At 32.4% G+C, this 20,609-nt stretch overlaps 2 protein-coding genes and 1 pseudogene across 2 annotated transcripts; 1 reads left to right on the plus strand and 2 right to left on the minus strand.

Moving 5' to 3' along the window:
* Positions 1-990: 990 nt before the first annotated feature.
* Positions 991-1,833, minus strand: LOC105128401 (50S ribosomal protein L12, cyanelle-like). Its single transcript, XM_011030053.1, has one exon. The coding sequence runs from the start codon at positions 1,704-1,706 to the stop codon at positions 1,179-1,181; it is 528 nt and encodes a 175-aa protein (XP_011028355.1). The 5' UTR covers positions 1,707-1,833; the 3' UTR covers positions 991-1,178.
* A 9,449-nt stretch (positions 1,834-11,282) lies between these two features.
* LOC105128403 (stromal 70 kDa heat shock-related protein, chloroplastic-like) lies at positions 11,283-15,383 on the plus strand (annotated as a pseudogene).
* LOC105128402 (uncharacterized) lies at positions 15,013-17,898 on the minus strand. The gene is made up of 2 exons (XM_011030054.1): positions 17,555-17,898; positions 15,013-16,718 (listed from the first exon to the last, which is right to left on the minus strand). Exons 1-2 carry the CDS (start codon positions 17,859-17,861, stop codon positions 15,904-15,906), a joined length of 1,122 nt encoding a protein of 373 aa, XP_011028356.1. The 5' UTR covers positions 17,862-17,898; the 3' UTR covers positions 15,013-15,903.
* Between the last annotated feature and the right edge of the window lie 2,711 nt (positions 17,899-20,609).

Consider the following 20,609-nt stretch of genomic DNA (forward strand, 5'->3'; position numbering starts at 1 on the left):
GACTAAAATATGGGTGTGTGGTAAAGCTTTGAATACCATGGTGTTTCAACTTTCAAGTGTCTCGACATTTGAACAAAGAACCAAAAACCTCATATCTGTTTTTTCACTCCAAAAATGTCTGACCAACTCCACCTCCCACAATCCCAAGTAAACCTTGATAGGGAATTTGCAATTTATGAGAAGCAACACATTTTGTGCTCTTTTTTAAGCATATATCCTAGCAACAACAGCAAACCTAAGAATATAACTAGAAGAACCAGCAATAACAGCCTCCATTGCATAAAAGCCAACAAAACAAATATTTTGAGAAAATGTGTCTATGTTGATATGAAACATGGAATTAATCACATACTAGACTGGAGAAATCTAACAAGAAGGGATTGTTCTTATGTGACACGACCTATCCAAAAATTTAGAAAACAGAGGACAAATATGAGAGGACAGAAGTTGCCTCGCAGGTCTAAAAGATGTCAATTTCATGGAAAAATTAGTACCAAAGCAATCTATCTTCAGCACAAGTTTGTAAACTACAAATCTTTACATACACCCTAAACATCCAGTTTTTAACATAGAAGTCTTGAGTTAACGTTTTCAATGTATGAGGCAAGCTCTAAACTAACCATGCCATAACCATTGAGGACAAATTTAAGTTGTAACAAGCCAATAACAAAACCAGCTCGAATCCTTATCCATCAATTAATCAACAAAAATCTCCAGACTTTTGGTGTTGTTGTAGTTCAACTAGCATTAGTTCCCCCTCCTCCCAACCTCCCTTATTGTCCAATACACTAAAAACTAATCGACAAGTAGTCCAAAAATCAGATTTCAATCGCTCCAATATTTAATAGTAACATAAGAGAGAACTAACTCAAGTCCTTATCCATCAATTAATCAACAAAAATCTCCTGACTTTGGTATTTTATAGCTCAGCTAGCATTGAGTTCCAACCTCCCTTGATATCAAATATTCTAAAAACTAATCAACAAGTCCTAAAATCAGATTTCAATCATTTCAATATTTAATAGTAACACAGAAACCACAATTTAGAGAAATCCATGATAACAAAAATGGCATGCTAGGTCCTCCAAATTTCTCCATGATCATTTAAGTTGAACAATACGTTATTCTACATAACAATTCACCAAAAAAAAATTTGATAGATAAGAAAGAAAACAAATTCATTCAAGTACCACAGTAGCTCCCAATGCTTTAAGTTTTTCAATAATGGGACCAGCCTCTTCTTTAGTAAGACCCTTCTTCAAAACCACAGGCACTTTCTCCACCAAGTCCTTGGCTTCCTTCAAACCCAAATCAGTAAAAGTCCTGACTTCCTTTATAACCTTGATCTTGGCCGCTGCATCAAACTTCTCCAACTTAATATCAAAGGCAGTCTTCTCAGCCGCCGCAGCTGTCTTCACATCCCCGGAGGCGGATCCAGGAACAGCCGGGCCTGATAAAATGGCCCCAGAGACAGCAGGGCCATAACGACCAAGACCCATTTTATGTCTGAAGAGAATGGCATAATCGTGCCTCTCGATCTTTGTTAGGTCAAGAAGCACGTCAGCAATGCGTTCAAGTTTCTGGGTTTGGGTTTCCGAGGAGGAGGAGGAGGAGGAGCGGGAGATAATGGTGATGGGTTTCGGTGTGAATGGGAGGAGTCGTCTTTTCAGTGTTTTAGAGGCAAGGTTTGTGGTTATGGAGCTCATCTTCTTCTTTTTTTATGGAAGAGTTTATGGGTTTAGAGTGAAGGGGGAGGAGGAGGAGGGTTTTTCATGTTTTTTTTTTTTTTTTTTTCAAGGAAATGCAGAGCTCACTGTAGTTAGGGTTGTAGGCGCTAGGCAGCATTAGAAGACCAGGGTAGTTTAGGTATTCTCCTTTTATTTTATTTTTAAGATTTATTCGTTGCAACTCGTCTTTTTAAAAAAATTTAATTTTTTTTATTAAAAATTAAATTTTAATATAAAAATTAATTTTGATATATATTTTGAATCATTTTATATGCTAGTTAATAATTTTAAAATAAAAAATATATATTTTAATGTAAACAATATTTTAAAAAATAATCATAATTATATTTTTAAAAATTCTTTTAAAACTCATTTCAGATAAATCCAAAAAAGACCGGTTTGAAATTTCAATCTAATTTAATTTGTTTATACAAAATAATTAAAATAATATTATTTTTTAAAAAATAATAAATTGGATTTTGATATTTTAACTTAAATTAAATAATTTTTTTTATTTTTTATTTTTTCTTCAACTCAAATATATTCAGGCTATGCATTGTGTACGGTTTCTCAAATATAATCCTTCAAAATAACATTTAAACAAATTAGTGAATAAATCCCTAATGACTATAGAACTTTTTTTAAAAAAAAATCATAATTTAAAAATTATATAGATAAGTAGACAGTTGTTTTTCCCCATATATTACCCAGTCCTAGCTTAATAATAATAATAATAATAATAATAATAATATATAATATAAAAGGTAGAAATTTATTCGATTAAAAAAAATAAATTTTGGGATAAGATCTCATTATCACTTCCACCTCTTCTCATGTAAATTCTTGCAATTTCCTGCATTTACAGCAATCGAAATTATAATTTTCAGCAAACAAAACTCTAGAGAACCAGATGAGAAGTTCGAGTAGATATCAGGAATCAGAGGCATTACCTCCTTGTGAGAATACGAGCTAGATGGACTGGTATCAGCAAGACTCAGCCACCGTTCCCTCATCTCAAGCTGTTTAGATAAGATGCAAGAACCAAAATGCCTGCCAATAGTGTAGATTTCATGGAATTTACATAGAAATCAAGCAGTCAAATCATTTTTGATGATATACAGAGGATTTAATTAGAGATCATTGCAGTACTCCAGTGACATTCTCAATTTTGGCACTTCAGTGGTGTCAATGTTTTGCTCCACTAGCACTGGCCTTGATGCCATGGAATCAGAAGACAGTAATGGGTTCATACTGCCATCACTTTCCTGTTTTACAGTAGGTTTTGCAGCCATGGCAGCCATGAAGGGTACTTTCTCTTCTCAAGTTACTGCATGGATGCCTCATTCCACGAGGCCTTTTCTCTTCTCAAGTATAATTGTGATCAGCATCTCATATCAAACAACGGTTCTGTTGTGCACTTCATCTCCCAAATCCAATGTTTTCAAAGAAAATCACAATCTCATTCGCATTAGGATTAGTGATGCAACCTGCCAGCCGGATCCATATTTAGAAAAGGCCGGCGAAAGCTCACCTGTGATCACGATGGAGACGCTAATATATCATAGCATCCCAGGTATTCTAGGAAGCCCAATAAACTACGTACGTACAGCATGAAGTATGATTGTGGAGTTAAGTTTATCATCTAAAAGTGACCGAAGAATTTCAAGTAAAATCAATGATCAGAAAACTAGATCAATATATATTGAACAAGGATCAGACTGAAGCGAGATAATGGGATTTCAGAAATCAGACATGATGAATGCTTAAAATCCAGAAAAATAGAACCTTGTTCTTCTGGTAAACTCGTTCACAAGCCATACCATGCTGTCCATTCACAATCAAAAACCTCTCCTTTTTAATCTCTTCTGTAGATCAGCAGGTTGAAGAGTTGATCATGAATGTTGTTGTTTCATATATATGAATGTCATAACTGAATAGTCTTCTTCTTCGATTCCGACAGGGGATTGAGAAACAAGAAAGCAAGCCAACAAATCTGTTGGGAAAACTAGGAATAACCGGACACCAATTTACCCGAATCAATTCAGCGGAATACAATTCACAATTCACAAGTTCCAATTTTTTCCCTCTTTATGCAATAAAACAGAATCAAACAATGACCAAATATAATGCAAATAATCATAAAATCAACATCAAGATTTTTAACGTGAAAAACTATGGGATCGTAGTCCACCTAAAAACTTCCATTATAAAAAAATAACGGGTTTCACAATCATTATTCCTCAGATTCAACTAAGGGATACAACATATATATCATCAAGAACAACTTATTCTCGGATTACAACAAGATTAAAGAAGAATTATTTGAGAAAAACTCACAAAACTGATAGCCCCGTTTTCTGTCAAAACGGTCAGCTTCCACACCACCAATCTTCGATCTAACCGTCCAGAATAAAGATCAACGTGTCTAGAAACTGTTGTCAAAATCTCAGCCCGATCCAACAGTGAACGAGCTGAAAATCGAAGAAAGAACGCAGGCTGCTCTGCTGCCTTTTCTTCTCTTTTTCTCTCTTGATTTTCTTCTTCTCTCTTCTATTTTCCAATCTTCCATTATAATACCCGAACCACATTAATATTAATACCAGGAGACCGCCATCACATAAAAATTAATGTGGTGGTCTCACCATCACATGGTGTGAGACCACACACAACATCTTCTAAGAATTAAGATCTTGGATGAGCTAAAACTTCTTTTACAATTTCTGGTGGGAAAAAGGACACATGTTAATGGAAAAATGGAAGACTAGCTAGGTTCTCCTCATCTTCCAAGATGTTTAGAATCTTTAATTTTGGTAAGTGCAAGTATCGCATCTCGTATCCTTAGGCTTTCCATGGAGGGATGCCATGGATGCAATAGAACAGCCGCTTATCTGACATGTAGATTTTGGATTTGTTCAGACAAGCTGCTCTTCTCATTTTTCTTCCCAATTCCTTGTTGTTCATATTCTCTACCTTTTCCCAACATCATCACGGAGTACCATTTGAGACTTCTCTAAAGCAACCAATTACAAACTGTTCGACATAAAACAGTCAGATCATGAGGAACTCAAAGTAAAAAATTTAGAAATTAGCTGCTGGGATGACAGAACACCAGACGTAAACCGATCTGGACACACTGGGAATCGAAATCCCTCCTGCCAAAATGATTTCGTTTTCTTTATACTTCGTTTTTAAAAAAAAATTAAATTTTTTTATTTTCTTATCCGTTTTAAATTATTATTTTTTGAGTGTTATATATTATTATTATAAATAAATTTTAAATAATAATAAAAATGATATGATTTTGATATATTTTCAAGTATAAAGTTTTTTAAAAAACAATATAAGAAGATTGTTGCATGACCTTTAAGGAAAATAAATATTTTTTTAAATTATTTTTGTTTTTTTTGGTCTAGGAATTTTATGTTTTTCTATTTTTTATTTTTATATTCAACATTATTGGGTTTATGTAGTTTTTCTATTTAAGGGAGTAATTTTTTTATTTCTATTTTTTTGTATATTTCAAACGTTGTTTCACAAAATTTTGAATTTTTTTACTTATTTTTTTATATATTTAAATTTTTTTGGTATATGATATTAAATTTTTTTAAAAAAATAAAAATAAAAAAATATTATTTTAATATATTTTTAAATAAAAAATAACTGTTATCTCTTCTTCCAATATTACCTTATGAAATAACTTTTTGTAGGGTTTTGTAGGGTTTTTTTTTCTTTTAATTAAGGGTTCTAATAACTTTTTGACAAACAAGATTTAAATAAATAAATAAAATAAATATTTTTGGATATCTCCGAATTGTTACTCTGTTTCGCTACTGGCAGAGGGGACTTTGGCATGCCTCGGTGGCATCGACATTGTATTTTGTTGGGGGAATTGAGTTTGAGATTACAACTTGTATACATGCTTACACGCTGGAGTGAAAAATAACTAAATTTGCCACAAGTTAAATATCAAAAATACTATAAATATAAAAATATTTTTAAAATATTTATTTTTTATTTACCACAGTTTAACTGGCTAAAAGGTTATTATAACATTTTATAAAAAAATAAAAAAACTCTAATAATAGTGAACTTTTCTTTTTCAAAAGCACTATCTTTTTAATTAAAAAAAAACTCAAATTCCTTATTCATATATTTATATTTTGTTTTGAAGTTACTGAAGTATTTATAAAATAAAATTTTTATTATGACTGCGAAAACAAGCTTCAATAAAAAAAATATGAATAAATTATTTTTATGCACTTATATAAAAAAAAATATATATAATAGTTGACATGTTTTTTTATTTAATGTTAAGTCAAGAGCTATTTAACAAACAAAATAAATCTAGGTGTGCCTAAGCCAAATCCATGTTATAGGCCCCAAAAAAATAGGTATAAACTTGTGTGGGTTTACAAGACCCTCTTGTTCTTTCTTAAAAATAAATTTGGGTGAATGATACTTTGTTTGTCTTTTTTTTTAATACATAGTATAATAAACACTATGTTATCTATTTGGAAAAAAAAACATATTGTTTTCTAGTTCATTTTTTGGGATTCAATTTTTTTTTTTAATCTTAAAAACTCAAATTTTAACTTATTTTAATCTAAAAATACTTTAAAAACACCATAGATAACTTATATAAAGCCATTTACACCATTTTAAAACAATTTAATCAACTTAAAAATAGTAAATCAAAATAAAATTTACCCACCCCAGTTGAACACCTCTATGACCAAAAAATGGCAATCCAAAACACTTTTTCTCTCCTCTAACTTGTTTTTGGTAACTTCTCTCTTTTATCTCAATTTCAAGAATTAAAACATGATAAAAATAAAAGTTTGGGACCAAAACTTAAGAAGCTAAATCAACAAGGACCAAAAATACATAAATTAAAAATCCGAGGACCAAACCAAAGTTTTTCTAGCCTTTTATATAGTAAAAAAAAAATATTTTTGTAAAAAAAAGTATCCATGGTCTTTAAACTTTTAATTAAAACTTAAAATTCAATTTCATAATATCTAACTTTAATTTAATGTTGTGATATTTTTTTTGACACTTAATCTCCACATAAAAAACCATGCTAATATAATTTACAATGATAAAATTATATAAAAAATCATGGATTTAAAAGGAAAAATATTATGATGCCGCATTTGTATTTGACAAGAAATAGTGATATCTTTTAAAAAACCATAAAACATATATTTTAAGTAATAAAAAATAACTTGATTTTTATTTCACTTAAGTGACCTCACCTGATTCAATATAATTTGAAGTAATTATCAGGATTATCCATTCATTTAATTTTTAAAAAAAATTCTTTATCGAAATTGGATCAAATATGTTTTTTTAAACAAAGGTACAAATATGTTAGAAATCATGAAAGTATAAATAAAATAGCATTCATCTACTTCAATTATTAAAGAATCAACATAATTTTGTTAAAATAAGTTTTGGTTCAAAACTAAAATTATAGGATTAAAACCTCTCAAATTTTGTTATTAATGCAAATAAATTATATATTATTGACTAATCAAGTTACTAGAATGGTTTTGTGAAAAGCATCGAATCAAAATTAATCCAAATCATTGTGCTAAAGCAATATTCTTTCCAAGAACACAAAGAACACTACTTTAAAAACCTAGTAATACCTAGCACTGTCAAGCCCTAAAAGCTGGTATTTCGACCTCTAGAACATGCTTTTTTTATTCTAACAAGTCACATTATCATAAATAAACATGTTTGAATAAAAAAAATTAACAAATAACATGAAAATATCAAAAGCATGCAAGAGGTTCCAAGCTTCAAAACTATCAACTTAAAATAGTTTATAAATTTATGCAATTTGGATTCAAATTGTTTTTCTAAACCTTCAATAATACCTAACCAAAACCTTGAAACCAAGAACATGCATCAGCCAACACATAAAAACATCACAAACCTTACCGCCAAATTTGGCAAATTTAAAAACCATTTTATTTATTAAAACCAATCACAAACATATTATCTTAGCATCTAGTAGCATCAACAATAACTTCAAACAAGATGTAAACAATAATAATAACATTTTACACACTAATTGAAACTAAAATCACAATCAATATGATATAGAGAAGTGTTTGAAAACATTGTTAAACATGCATAAACAAGATAGAGATATGTCTCATGAATATCATCTACTAGACTAAGTGAAGTTTTAACACCTTTTAAGTTCTAATAATGGTTATTGCCTTTTCTTTTCCAAACTTGCTACTTTCTCTCAAAGTTGAGGAAATCTAGTGTTATATTCTTAAATCTTTACACTTAGGGTTCTTTTTTCAATATTATTCAGTCCTCTTTCTTCCTCTTCCTCTTTTTCCCCTTTCTACTTTGATTTTATAGGGGGTGTTTATAGGGTTTCAAGTTAGGATTTTTATGGATTTAATTAAAGATTGGTTCTCATTCATCAAAGCTCTACTCTTTAATCAAATTGGGAGAGTTTTGGGTGTATTTTACAATTATGAGCTTTGTACTTATGTTGGTTTTACAATGGTGGTTTTGCAATAAACTTGGTTTTGGAGATTTTGATGGTTTTCCCAAGCTTAGAGAGCAAAAAGCTTGTTTCTAACACTTTGATCTTAAGAAAAACATGATAAACTTTTAATAAGAACCCATTGAGAAAGCTTGAAATGTGATCACATGAAAAAAATTAATGATTTTACAAAATGGATATCACAGTTATCAATGATTAAGTTATTCACTTTCAAGGTTATATTGGAGTAATATTGATGTCATCGTTATTCAAGAACACCTAAAGTTAGTGAAGAGAGTGCACACTTTTTATTTAGATTCAACCTTACTTAATTTGGAGGTTTGTAGCTCCATATTCATTTATTTGAAAGTGTCAACTTGATCAAATCAGAATATAAAAATATAATGATGACCAATAGGAGTCAAGATGTTGTTAAGTTCAATAAAGAAAATGGATGTAAACATTTGATGTGAGTAGCTAATCTTTGTAGATATGATGTTTCTCAGTTAGATGGTGGTGATTACAGCTCTTGAGATGGTTGGAGACGCTATATTCATTCACTTGAAGATATCTACTTAATTAGTTAAAACCTCTAAAGAAAGAAGGTGAACAATAACCGAACGATATGCAATTTAATCCCTTCATTAAATTTGAATGAAGCACCGTTTAGGTTAATTCCTAAAAATTAGGGTTTTTAATTTCAGAATCGACAAACTTCAATTTAGTTCATGTTCTTTCAATTGCTTTTAGTTGTACTCATATTTGCCTCTCAATTTCTTAGTGTCATGCATTTCCACCCCTATTAAATTCAATTATCAACCTCAAAGTTGACAACATGTTTCATTTTGATTCCTGGTCATGAAATTATACATTTTAATTTTTAATTAATCAATAAACTTCTAATTTCTTCAATTCAACCCCTAATTTGATCAATTTCAACTCCTGCATTCACATGCCTTTTCAGTTTAGTCATTGGTATTGGATTTCTTCAATCAAGTCTTTAATTACTAATCAAACTTCAATATTTATGTAATTAAGTTTCTGATTTGACTAAATCAACTCTTTAAAATTGCAATTCGACCTCCAAACTTTAAATTCTTTCTAATTAAAGCATAAATTAACTTAAAATAATTTTTTTCTTAGAATTAAACCCTTAAAAAAATTCAATTAAACCTTGAAAAATTCTAATTAAGTTCTTAAACACTTAATTTTTTATTTTTATCCTTAAATTGAATTTTCCTTACCAATAGAGCCTTTATCAATTGAAAATATATTGTCAAATTATCAAATTTAGGTGTTTTGATCCTCCTTAACCGATCTTTGATAATTTCTGAGCATTCTAATATATTTTTCATATATATATATATTATTTTCCTCAATATTTTTTCAATTTTTATATTTTTTTTATTGTCTTTGCATGTTTATGTGGGATTCTAAAATAAGTAACAACAATGAGCACATCAAAACGATATATATATATATATATAAAAGAAAAAAATTAAATTTTTAAAAACCATGGTTTCAACTGCATTCCTAATTAAAACAAATACAAGAAATTTTACATATCAATAATTTGAAACTAGAGTTTGATCCTAAACTTTAAGAAAAAGATTGTAGATCTCATACCACAACGAGAACCAACACCCAAACCTTTTCTAAAACTACAAGTATCAACATGAAAATCAACATTACAACTTTGCTATAATTATTAGCACCAGCTTGTAAATCAAAACCATAACTTTTATTATTCCTATCAATATTTGCAGTTGTACTCTCACTAATATCATCATTATCAGAATCTAATTTTTTTTTCTTACAATTAATATAATTTTATTACCATTTTTTTCTAAAAAATATTTTCTTCCTATAAATCTACCGGTAACATTTGGTTTGCCTATATAACACTTGCTTGTTTTCTTGCAATGGAGCAACATTAGGATCAACATCAACATAAAAGTAGATTTCTTCCTTTTCTTTACTCTATGCATATTTAATATCTACATGGTCTAAGGCATCATCAATTATTTTATTACCCATGTCATCTCTTAGACTAAACCATGTAAGTTCATGTCATAAATTGTAAATAAACATATCTATCTAAGACATATAATATGTCAAAGAAGCAGTTGTGCAGCAACCCCTGACGTCTCCTGACGTCCAATAATGCTGGACTCATTCTTTCCTACATAATTGAACACTAACTAATTAAATATGTTACAGTAAAAGAATACAAAATTAGAGTTATGAACAATAACATAAATTTTTAATTTGAGGATTTATTTAGGTTTTCAAAAAACAATCCATATTGTTTTTCCACGACAATAATTTAGGGATTTATATGTTACACAATAACCCTAAATTAATGTATTTTTTTGTTTAATCAAGTAAACCAAACAATAATATAAGAAAATAACAATAATTAAATAATTATTAAATCTAAAACTTGATTATTGAAGTCTCATTTAAAAAATAAATGTGACAACATATTTTTTTTTCATTCTCAATAAAAGCATTATATGAGAGAAATTACATATAAAGTAAATAGACACTAAAATATATAAAAAATTAACTATGAATCACCTAAAATTTGATTTTAAAGAATTTTAGGTTCAATCAAGATGAAGTTTGGACAATTTTAGGGAGCTTTTGTTTAGAAATTATAAGCTAAGAGAGAGAGAGAGTGGATTTGTGTTTGTTGTTTGATGGGGTTGTAGATATAAAATAAATAAATATATATATAGAGGCATAGTAATTTTCTCTTACTTTAATCGAGTTAATAGAATTTTATTAAATAATATTTTTCTAGTTTTTCTTAAAATTTTAAAATAAAATAAAATTTTAAATCATAAATCTCTCAAATCAGACCATAGTTTCCAAATCTAAAGCATTATGATAGGTGAACGCAGTGTACCCATTATCTAGCATGAGGAAGCCATGAACCACCTCGATGATTCCATCCGGGCAGGGCAGGCAGGTCCACTCAATTTCAACAACCATCATCCCTGCCCTTGAACACACAAACGGGCAGCCCTAGATCATTCCAGAACATGCCACGTGTTAACACACGTAACCCTCGTTCACCTTCTCTATTAGCCCAAAACCCTCCCTTCTCGTTCTCTTATCTTCTTCTTCTACACAGAATCACCTCACCTCACCTCACCTCGCACAAAGCCACGCTCCAGTTCCTTAGGCTTTTGTCTCTCTCCATCTCTATTTCTTTGTTTCTGGGGTTATAGGCAGACAAAAATGGCTTCCTCAGCTGCCCAGATTCATGGTCTTGGTGTTGGTGGTGGGATTGGTAGCACATCTTCAAGAAAACCCAACTTTTCTTTTGCACCAAGATCAGTGTTTTTTGGCCAAAACCTTAGAAAAACCACAGCCACGTTCTTAAAACATACGAATAACACTTCAAGAAGAAGGTATAGTACCGGGCCGGTTAGGATAGTTAATGAGAAAGTTGTAGGGATTGATCTGGGAACAACCAATTCGGCGGTGGCGGCGATGGAAGGAGGGAAACCCACGATAGTTACAAACGCGGAGGGGCAGAGGACTACCCCATCTGTTGTGGCGTATACAAAAAATGGGGATAGGCTTGTGGGGCAGATTGCGAAAAGGCAGGCGGTGGTCAACCCTGAAAATACCTTCTTTTCGGTGAAGAGGTTTATTGGGAGGAAGATGAGTGAAGTAGATGAGGAGTCTAAACAGGTTTCGTATAAGGTTGTGAGGGACGAGAATGGAAATGTAAAATTGGAGTGTCCTGCTATTGGGAAACAGTTTGCTGCCGAAGAGATTTCAGCTCAGGTATATTGAGACTGCTTCTTTTGACCTTTTTTTGTCTGTGTGTCTTGGTTGCTGCCTAGTGATGTTATTGGATTTGGAATTATGGGTCTGCTGTTTTTCCTGTTTACTTAGAATGTTTCTTTGATGAGTATGAGTTATCTACGGATTTGGAATTAATTTTCATTTGCTATTTGATTTGGGATTTGGATAATAGGGTGTTTTCGTACTGGGGCATGCCTCTTAGTACATGCTGGATGCTTCACAGTTTAATTACATGAGTTATCTACTTTGAACTCATGTTGCATGCTATGTTGGTGTTATGGTTTCGTCTAGCTTACATGTTTGGTCCTTTTTTCTTATGGGGAAGTATAATGAAATAAAACTTCAATCTTGATGTTTTATGGTTTAGTTCTTGGATAATGAGCTCATTGCTCAAGTCTTGTCTTTCCGCTTTGTGCTTGTTGGTCATTTCAAATTTCTTATCCTGTCTTTTTAATTTTGTAAATTTAGGTTTTGAGGAAACTTGTGGATGATGCATCAAAATTCTTGAATGACAAAGTGACCAAAGCAGTTGTTACTGTGCCTGCGTACTTCAATGATTCCCAAAGGACAGCCACAAAGGATGCTGGTCGCATTGCTGGGTTGGAAGTTCTTCGAATCATCAATGAACCTACTGCTGCATCGTTAGCATATGGATTTGAAAAGAAGAGCAACGAAACCATCCTAGTATTTGACCTTGGTGGTGGTACTTTTGATGTTTCAGGTATCTTATTGTTGTGGATCGTTAACTGCCATTAGTTTTACTTTGTGCTTTTTGGCAAAAGCAGAAGTGTTGTGTTCTTATCATAATTGAAAACTAAAGAGTACAAAAACAACTTTTCTTTTTGTCTCTATCAAAGGAAAATAGAAAACGCGCACTGAATCTCCATTATATTTATGCAGTGCTTGAGGTTGGTGATGGAGTCTTTGAAGTGCTTTCTACTTCAGGAGATACACATTTGGGGGGTGATGATTTCGACAAGGTTGGACCTGCTCTTCTTTATTTTAAGTTCATTACGCTTTTGTGGATTTAGTTCAAGGGAAATTCATTGTGATCTTTACTATGCAGAGAGTTGTTGATTGGCTTGCTGGTAACTTTAAAAGAGACGAAGGTATTGATCTTTTGAAGGATAAACACGCACTTCAGCGGCAAACTGAGACAGCTGAGAAAGCTAAGATGGAGCTGTCTTCTTTGACCCAGACAAACATCAGGTACTTCGATTTTGCATGTTGTCAGCTCTCTCTTTCTCCGATTTACCTTCAATTTCATCGGATAAAAGTTTCTCCTTTTCTGCAGTTTACCTTTCATCACTGCTACTGCAGATGGCCCCAAGCACATTGAGACCACCCTGACAAGGGCCAAGTTTGAGGAATTATGTTCTGATCTGCTTGACAGGTATTTTATTTAGTACTTGTTACTTTATGTGCATCCAGCCATCATCTGCATTTTTGTCTTTGCTTTCAAATTCTGGTGGTGCGAGCTTATGACTGTAACCAACATGCTAAGCAACTGATTTTGTACCTTCCACCAGGCTTAAAACTCCAGTTGAGAATTCCTTGAGGGATGCCAAACTGTCCTTTAAGGATCTAGATGAAGTGATCCTTGTTGGTGGGTCAACACGTATTCCAGCTGTACAGGAGCTTGTAAAGAAGTTGACTGGAAAAGATCCCAATGTCACTGTCAATCCAGATGAAGTTGTTGCCCTAGGTGCTGCAGTTCAGGTGAGGCTACTTCCCTACTCTTAACAAGGGCATGCTGTTGATTTAAAATTACTGTCAACTACACAGTTAAAAAAGACAGCATGTATTTCTATTTGGCAATCTCTCAATTTCTTGTGAACTAATCTTTGTTCTTGTTTGACTCTAGGCTGGTGTCTTGGCTGGAGATGTCAGTGACATCGTGCTGCTGGATGTGTCTCCGTTATCTCTTGGTCTGGAGACTTTAGGAGGGGTTATGACAAAAATCATCCCAAGAAACACTACTCTTCCAACCTCCAAATCAGAGGTGTTCTCAACTGCTGCTGATGGACAGACAAGTGTAGAAATTAATGTTCTCCAGGGTGAACGAGAGTTTGTGAGGGACAACAAATCCCTTGGCAGCTTCCGCCTAGATGGTATCCCACCAGCTCCACGAGGAGTTCCTCAAATTGAAGTGAAATTTGATATTGATGCCAATGGTATTCTCTCCGTCACCGCTGTCGACAAGGGCACTGGGAAGAAGCAAGACATCACCATTACTGGTGCTAGCACCTTACCCAGTGATGAGGTACGTTTTTCCATGAACAATTCGATTTGGATAGCATTTGATACTGCATTAACGTGATGCATGTAAGCTTCTGGTTAAGGTAGTCATTTCATGTTTTGAGCAGCAGTGCTTGCTCTTTAAAATAGGATTTTCATGTTTTAATGTGCTTGCTAGATCGAAGTGCTATGATACTCTTGCTTATAGGATAGGTTCATCAACTACAAGCCAATTAATTGACCTTCTTAGAGCTGATCAATTGCTCTCATGGCGGAATAATGTTTATTGACCTATGGATTTTATGCAGGTTGAGAGGATGGTCAGCGAAGCTGAGAAGTTTGCAAAGTAGGACAAGGAGAAGAGAGATGCCATTGACACAAAGAACCAGGCCGATTCTGTTGTCTACCAGACTGAGAAACAGCTTAAAGAGCTTGGGGAGAAGGTTCCAGCCCCTGTCAAGGAGAAGGTTGAGGCAAAACTCCAAGAGCTCAAGGATGCAATTGCAGGTGGATCAACTCAAGGGATGAAGGATGCCATGGCTGCCCTTAATCAGGAAGTTATGCAACTTGGCCAGTCCCTTTACAATCAGCCAGGTGCAGCGCCTGGCGCTGGTCCTGCCCCTGGCAGTGAAGCTGGACCCTCAGATTCATCGAGCAAGGGACCAGATGGAGATGTCATCGATGCAGATTTCACAGACAGCAAATGAGATGGAACCCTTCTATACCATGAAAATGCGTATAAGAAATTGATTTTGTAGGGATTGGGTCTGGTGTTAAGTTGGGTCAAAGTTTTCAGACGTTTTTGCTCTTTCCAAGTGAGAATCAGGAGTATAGAGAGGATTAAACACCAACAACCACCTTTTAATAGCTAAAATTTTGGGTGTATAAGCCTTGCACGTTGCTTGTTGCTTGCTTAGATTTAGTGTAACATGCTGTTGATTTACAAGTTTCTATGTGCATGCCTGTGTTCTGGGTTCGGAGCTCGTCAGAGTATATGGCTGACACTGTTGATTTTTGCTGCTTCCATGGAATTATATACTCTATTGAGGATTTCTTGCTTGTAAAAATATATTCCTACAATTTTTTATGCTCTGAACCTGTGTAGATTTTACTATTCCGGATTATATAATGAGATTGCTTTCCCTACAATTTCTTGTAAGAAATTTATATGCTCACCAGCTCTCTCGCAGTCTCCTGCAATTTTGACGGCCAGGATGCTTCAAGTTCGCATGAATTTAATTGCTTTTCAGTAGAACACTCTAATGGAATTGAAAGAGAAAGTAAATTTACTCGCAAGCAGCATTAGCATCAAGTGTATGAACTAAATCATCCTTTGATTTAAAGTATAAGATCAGAAGTTCTGCTAGGTTACTTTGGAATGTACAATAGAACACCCTTTACATGTGTCTATAACATCATTTTCTGAAAATATTCTGGAAGTTCATCACGTATACAACATCAAAATAAAAGTTAAGCATGTGCTGTTCTTACCATTTGAGAGAAAAAAAGAGAGTATAAAATGAAGAAAGAAAATGCCTTCTGTACCATCTTTGAGCCCCAAGCAGCGAGTCATAAGAGCATACCTGATCTTCTCTGTCAGATGCCCTACTCCACATTATCATTGCTGGGGCTCTGGGGAAGACTGACTGATCTATCAGCTGTACTCAACCCATAAGAAGAGTAGTCATCATAGTGCCCATATTTGCTGGAGTTTCCACTCCCTAAATTGTGTCTGCTAGAGTAGTATTGGTTGAGGCCAATACCGGTAGGAGCCCTCCCAAAGTCTGGCCGTCCCAGTGGCAAAGATGGTGATAGCCTGTGAGGGTCGTGAGGTGATCTAGAAGGTTGGTAACCATTTGGATTATGTTGCTGGTGGTGGGGATGGTAATGGTGCTGATGCTGGTGCTGGTAGAGATGGTGGTTGCTGCTATGGTGGTGGGCGGTGTTCAGATTGCATAGACTTGGAGAGCTATGGACTCTAGTCATTGGGTTTCTACTAACATGATAGCTATTCATGAAGGTGGGTTCATGCGGCACAGAATCAACAGTGTTGCTTTCTGGAGACGTACTTTTCGGAGAAGAGCTAGCAGAGAGGCTGAAGGAGGGATGGTTTGCATTGATAGGGGAAAGTCTAAAACTGCCAGTTGGACGAACCATACCATTAACAGCCTCCACATAACGTTGTTCTGGTGCACTGGGATCCATGGGAGTAGATTTTTCTATTGCAGCAGGATTTGAAGGGAACAAGAAGGCTCGTAGCTTTGGAGTTCCTTCACTTTCATGACGGTCATATTCATCAAGCATATGCTTCAGATCCTCATTGGTTTTCACAGACACCAGAACGTCAAGTTCTTCAGGTATAACCTGATACTTCAGGACCATGTCTCCTTCAAACTCCACGCTAAGCTTCTTCTTAAGCTCTGCACATCACAAACAGGACCATATAAAAGAGTTCCATATGGTCTATGAGGTAAAGCAGAAGAGCATGCAAAAGAAGTCACCGTCGCTAACAGCGCATGAGCAACCATTGCAAAATATTGTAGAGAAACCAAGAAAAACGAGAGCTGCGCTCCATAGCTATCACCATCACAATCCTACTAGTTGATCAAACAAGTTTTGTCATACAGATCTATATTGCTCATCAAACAAGCCGACCCAGGCAATTAATTCATATTATGCATGTATATAAGCATAATCTAGCACCTAAAGATTGAGCTTATATCTTTCTTTTTCACGAAAATTGACGAAAACCCTTTTTAGTTTGATCTTTAACACACGATATAGAGCCAAGGATTTACACAGCGTCCAAATTCAACCGCCTTTCTTGCCATTCTCAGCTACTACATAACTGTTAACGTTTAAACAAATTCTTTGCATAAGGAGATGTCAAAACATAAAATTTTGTCAGTTCAAATTTCTGACTCAATGCAATAATTTAGCCTTTACCAGATATTATCTTTATAGTTATTAAACCTGGTTTAACCTCACGACCTTTGACCGGTTTTTTATTTTGAATCATAAAATAGATTAATTTCAAGAAATATTTATTTTAAAAGATTTTGTTCAAAACTTTTATTCAAAATAACATCATTTATGTTTTTTTTAAAAAAAACTAAACAATATAGACTATTGTCGAAACAACAATAATAAAATAAAATTGCATGATATAATTACTTAAGTTTTTTTAATAAGCACACCAACAAAAAATCATCTGTTTTAGAAAATAATTACGGGCATTAAGAAAAAAGCAGGAAACCTGAGAAGTTGATGTCGCGAGGAATGGCAATGACACGTGTCTCACCGCCAACGTACTTGAGGTGGCCATCAACGGCTCTCGGCGTGATTTTCCCGCCATAGCTACACAAGAGCTTCACTCTGTTCTTCGGAGACGATGTAGCAGCAACAGCGGAAGCTTCATCGGCCATATCTTTCATCATTTCCACCGAGTTCACAGCTCGCTTTTGCAACTCAGTAATCATATCGAAACTCGTCGTTCCGATTCGATTTAACTCAATTCCTTCTGAATCTACAACCAGCAACAAATTATATATAAAAAAAACCATAAACAATTTTTTTATGAGATAAAAAAAAGAAGAAAGAAATGAATAGATTTTTTTTTCTTCTGATTTTCTGGTTCTTTATCTTATTTTTTTTTCCTTTTATTTTTGAAAGGACGAGAGCAGATTCTTTTCTCCATTTTTTATGCCGTTTCTCTGGGGTTTTTTTTTTTTGGATTTTTATTTTTCAGTTTACCAATACGCCCTTCTATTGGTTTCTCTCTTCTCCCTTTATAGAATTTTGATGATTTGCGTTAAATTTTGTTTTTCAAAATGTATTTATATTTTTTTCCAAAACAGAAAATTAAATTAATAAGTTTTCATTTTTTTATATTTTTAATATATTAATATTAAAAATATAAAAATATAAAAATAATAATTTAAACTACATTATTTCTTGTTTTATAAAGTGATTTTTAAATTATTTTTTATTTAAAAAAATATAAAATTAATATTTTTTAGGTTTTTTTCTGATTTTAATTCATTAATCTTAAAAATTAAAGTTTTTTGAAATAGAAAAATGTTCTCGTGTATTAAAAAATTGAAGTTTCTTTTAAAAAATTATACTTTTAATCATCAAGATTTTAATATTATTGCTAAAAAATATTTTTATATTAATAATTAAAGAAAAATAATTGAATAATTAATTTTATAATTCTCTTATAATATTTTAATAATCATGATATAAATTCTCAAAATCAAGTAAAGAATAGTAATAAAATTAAAAATTACTAATAAATATTAAAAGATCACCAGTTTAATTTTTATAATAATATAAATCTCCTATCATAATCGGTATTAAAGTCGAATAATTTTTTTTAAAAAAAAACATTAACAACTAAAATAGTATCCATATTATTCTTAAAAATGAAAAAAAAAAGTGAAGAATAATAAAAAAAAAATGGAAGAAATTGGTTCAAAAGGACAATAACGTAACTTCGCAAAACCCAGAAATAGTAAATTACCAGGAGAGTTTACGTCAATGGCTTGGGACGAACACGTCCTCTCCTCGGCTACCTTTGTCGGAATTTAGTAAATCCCAAACTGTAGGGCACGTGTCGAGCAAATATAGAATTAACAGTATCAGATGGGGTCCACAAACCAGCGTGTCTGATTGTGGCCCTCCTTTTAAGGCACGTGAGGGGCTACCTAAGGTCCTTTTTATCTGGTGACGTGGCACAAAAAGCCGGGTGTAAAGCGGGAGATAATAGGGACAAGAGCTATTGGCACCCATCAGCCGCTTCGCTCAGCTGGCACAGCCACCAATACATGAAGATGTGGATTTTCCTTCGTTATCATCCTTTTATTTTTGGCTCTAATATATTTCTAACACTACTAGTTTTAATTATTCTTAATTTTTAAATAACACTTAATTATCAAATACTTTTTTAAAAAGAAAATAGATTTATACTAGTTTACATGTTTTTGCTATGTTTTTTTCAGATTAAATTATTTTAAATAAATAAAAAACATTTAGATTATAAAACATTATTTGATATTTTTATTAAAATCGATTTTTTTAGATTATAAAAAATTATTTGATATTTTTATTAAAATCGATTTGATAAATTAATTTTCAAACCTTCTAATTTAACTCCATGTCTAACCTAAGTTTAAAATTAAATTGTATAGAAATTGCATTGACATGATCTAATAGACTCGGCTGGTACAAAGACATCTTGCTTGACCGTTAAAAAATATTTAAGAATGGAATTAAAATAAAAAAATGAAATTGACAAAAAAAATATCATGACACATCATCTTACATAACTTGGATTTAGAATCAAACCTCATGGGAGTTTTATTGATGTGACCTAATTGATTTGACTGGTTTAAAAGTAACTTGGCAGACTAGTAAAAAGAATCCAAGGAAGAAATTGAGAAAGAATTTAAAAATTCATATGAAAAAAATAAAGTTGCAATTGCTAAAAATTTAAAAAATTTATAAATAAATCAAATAAAAATTAATTTCATATGAAAATAAATCTTACAACAGCATTTATACAATTATTAAGAAAAACATTAAAGATAAAAAAAATATAGTGAAAAAAATCATGAAAAAGGAAGAAAAAAGAAAAATCTTACCTTAATGTAGTTGCAAGTGAAGCTAAGAAGAGAAAAAAATTTCACAAAGCATATTAATTAAAAAAAGAGAGGATTTTTTTTGCAAAGCATATTAATTAAAAAAAGAGAGGATAAAAGATGAAAGAAGAAGAAGACATATCCAAACATGGAGAAGAAGAGAAGAAGATAAGGAGAGAAAAGAAGAGAAAGAAATAAATATTTTTTTTTTTTACATATTACGAAGAAGAAGTAGTAGAAGAGGAAGAATAAGAAATGATTCTATTTCTTGTGAAATAAGAGGATTTTGGCTTTTTATTGGAGCATGATAGTGATGATTTTACCAATAGATAATTAAATATTAATATTTTTTAATTATTTTGTCGATAATATTTAATTTAAATTTTCAATTTCATAAATTTTTTTCAGAAACCACCAACAATCACCAATGATTTTTCAATCCGTTAATGATTCTGTTTGTAATATTCAAACAAAAATTTTAAATGAGTTGAATTTTTTCAGAAAACCGTCAAATAACACTGATGACTTTTCAATCTGTCGGTGATTTTATCCATAAAGAATAACAATTAACAGTATAATTGAAAAGTGAACAGTTCTGGAGCTCTTTGAAAAATACCGATGGAACATTTTGTCAATGATTCCCTTTGTAATTGACATGATGAATAGTGTTCA

Source organism: Populus euphratica, unplaced genomic scaffold, assembly GCF_000495115.2.
Source record: "Populus euphratica unplaced genomic scaffold, PopEup_1.0 scaffold14.1, whole genome shotgun sequence".
Classification (NCBI taxonomy): Eukaryota; Viridiplantae; Streptophyta; class Magnoliopsida; order Malpighiales; family Salicaceae; genus Populus; species Populus euphratica.

Excerpts from the sequence above, each read along its gene's own strand:
- LOC105128401 (XM_011030053.1), bottom strand. The coding sequence starts at position 1,706 with ATGAGCTCCATAACCACAAACCTTGCCTCTAAAACACTGAAAAGACGA.
- LOC105128402 (XM_011030054.1), bottom strand. The coding sequence starts at position 17,861 with ATGGTTTTTTTTATATATAATTTGTTGCTGGTTGTAGATTCAGAAGGA. Across the intron at positions 16,719-17,554 it reads TCGCGACATCAACTTCTCAG|AGCTTAAGAAGAAGCTTAGC; the intron begins GTTTCCTGCTTT and ends TGTGATGTGCAG.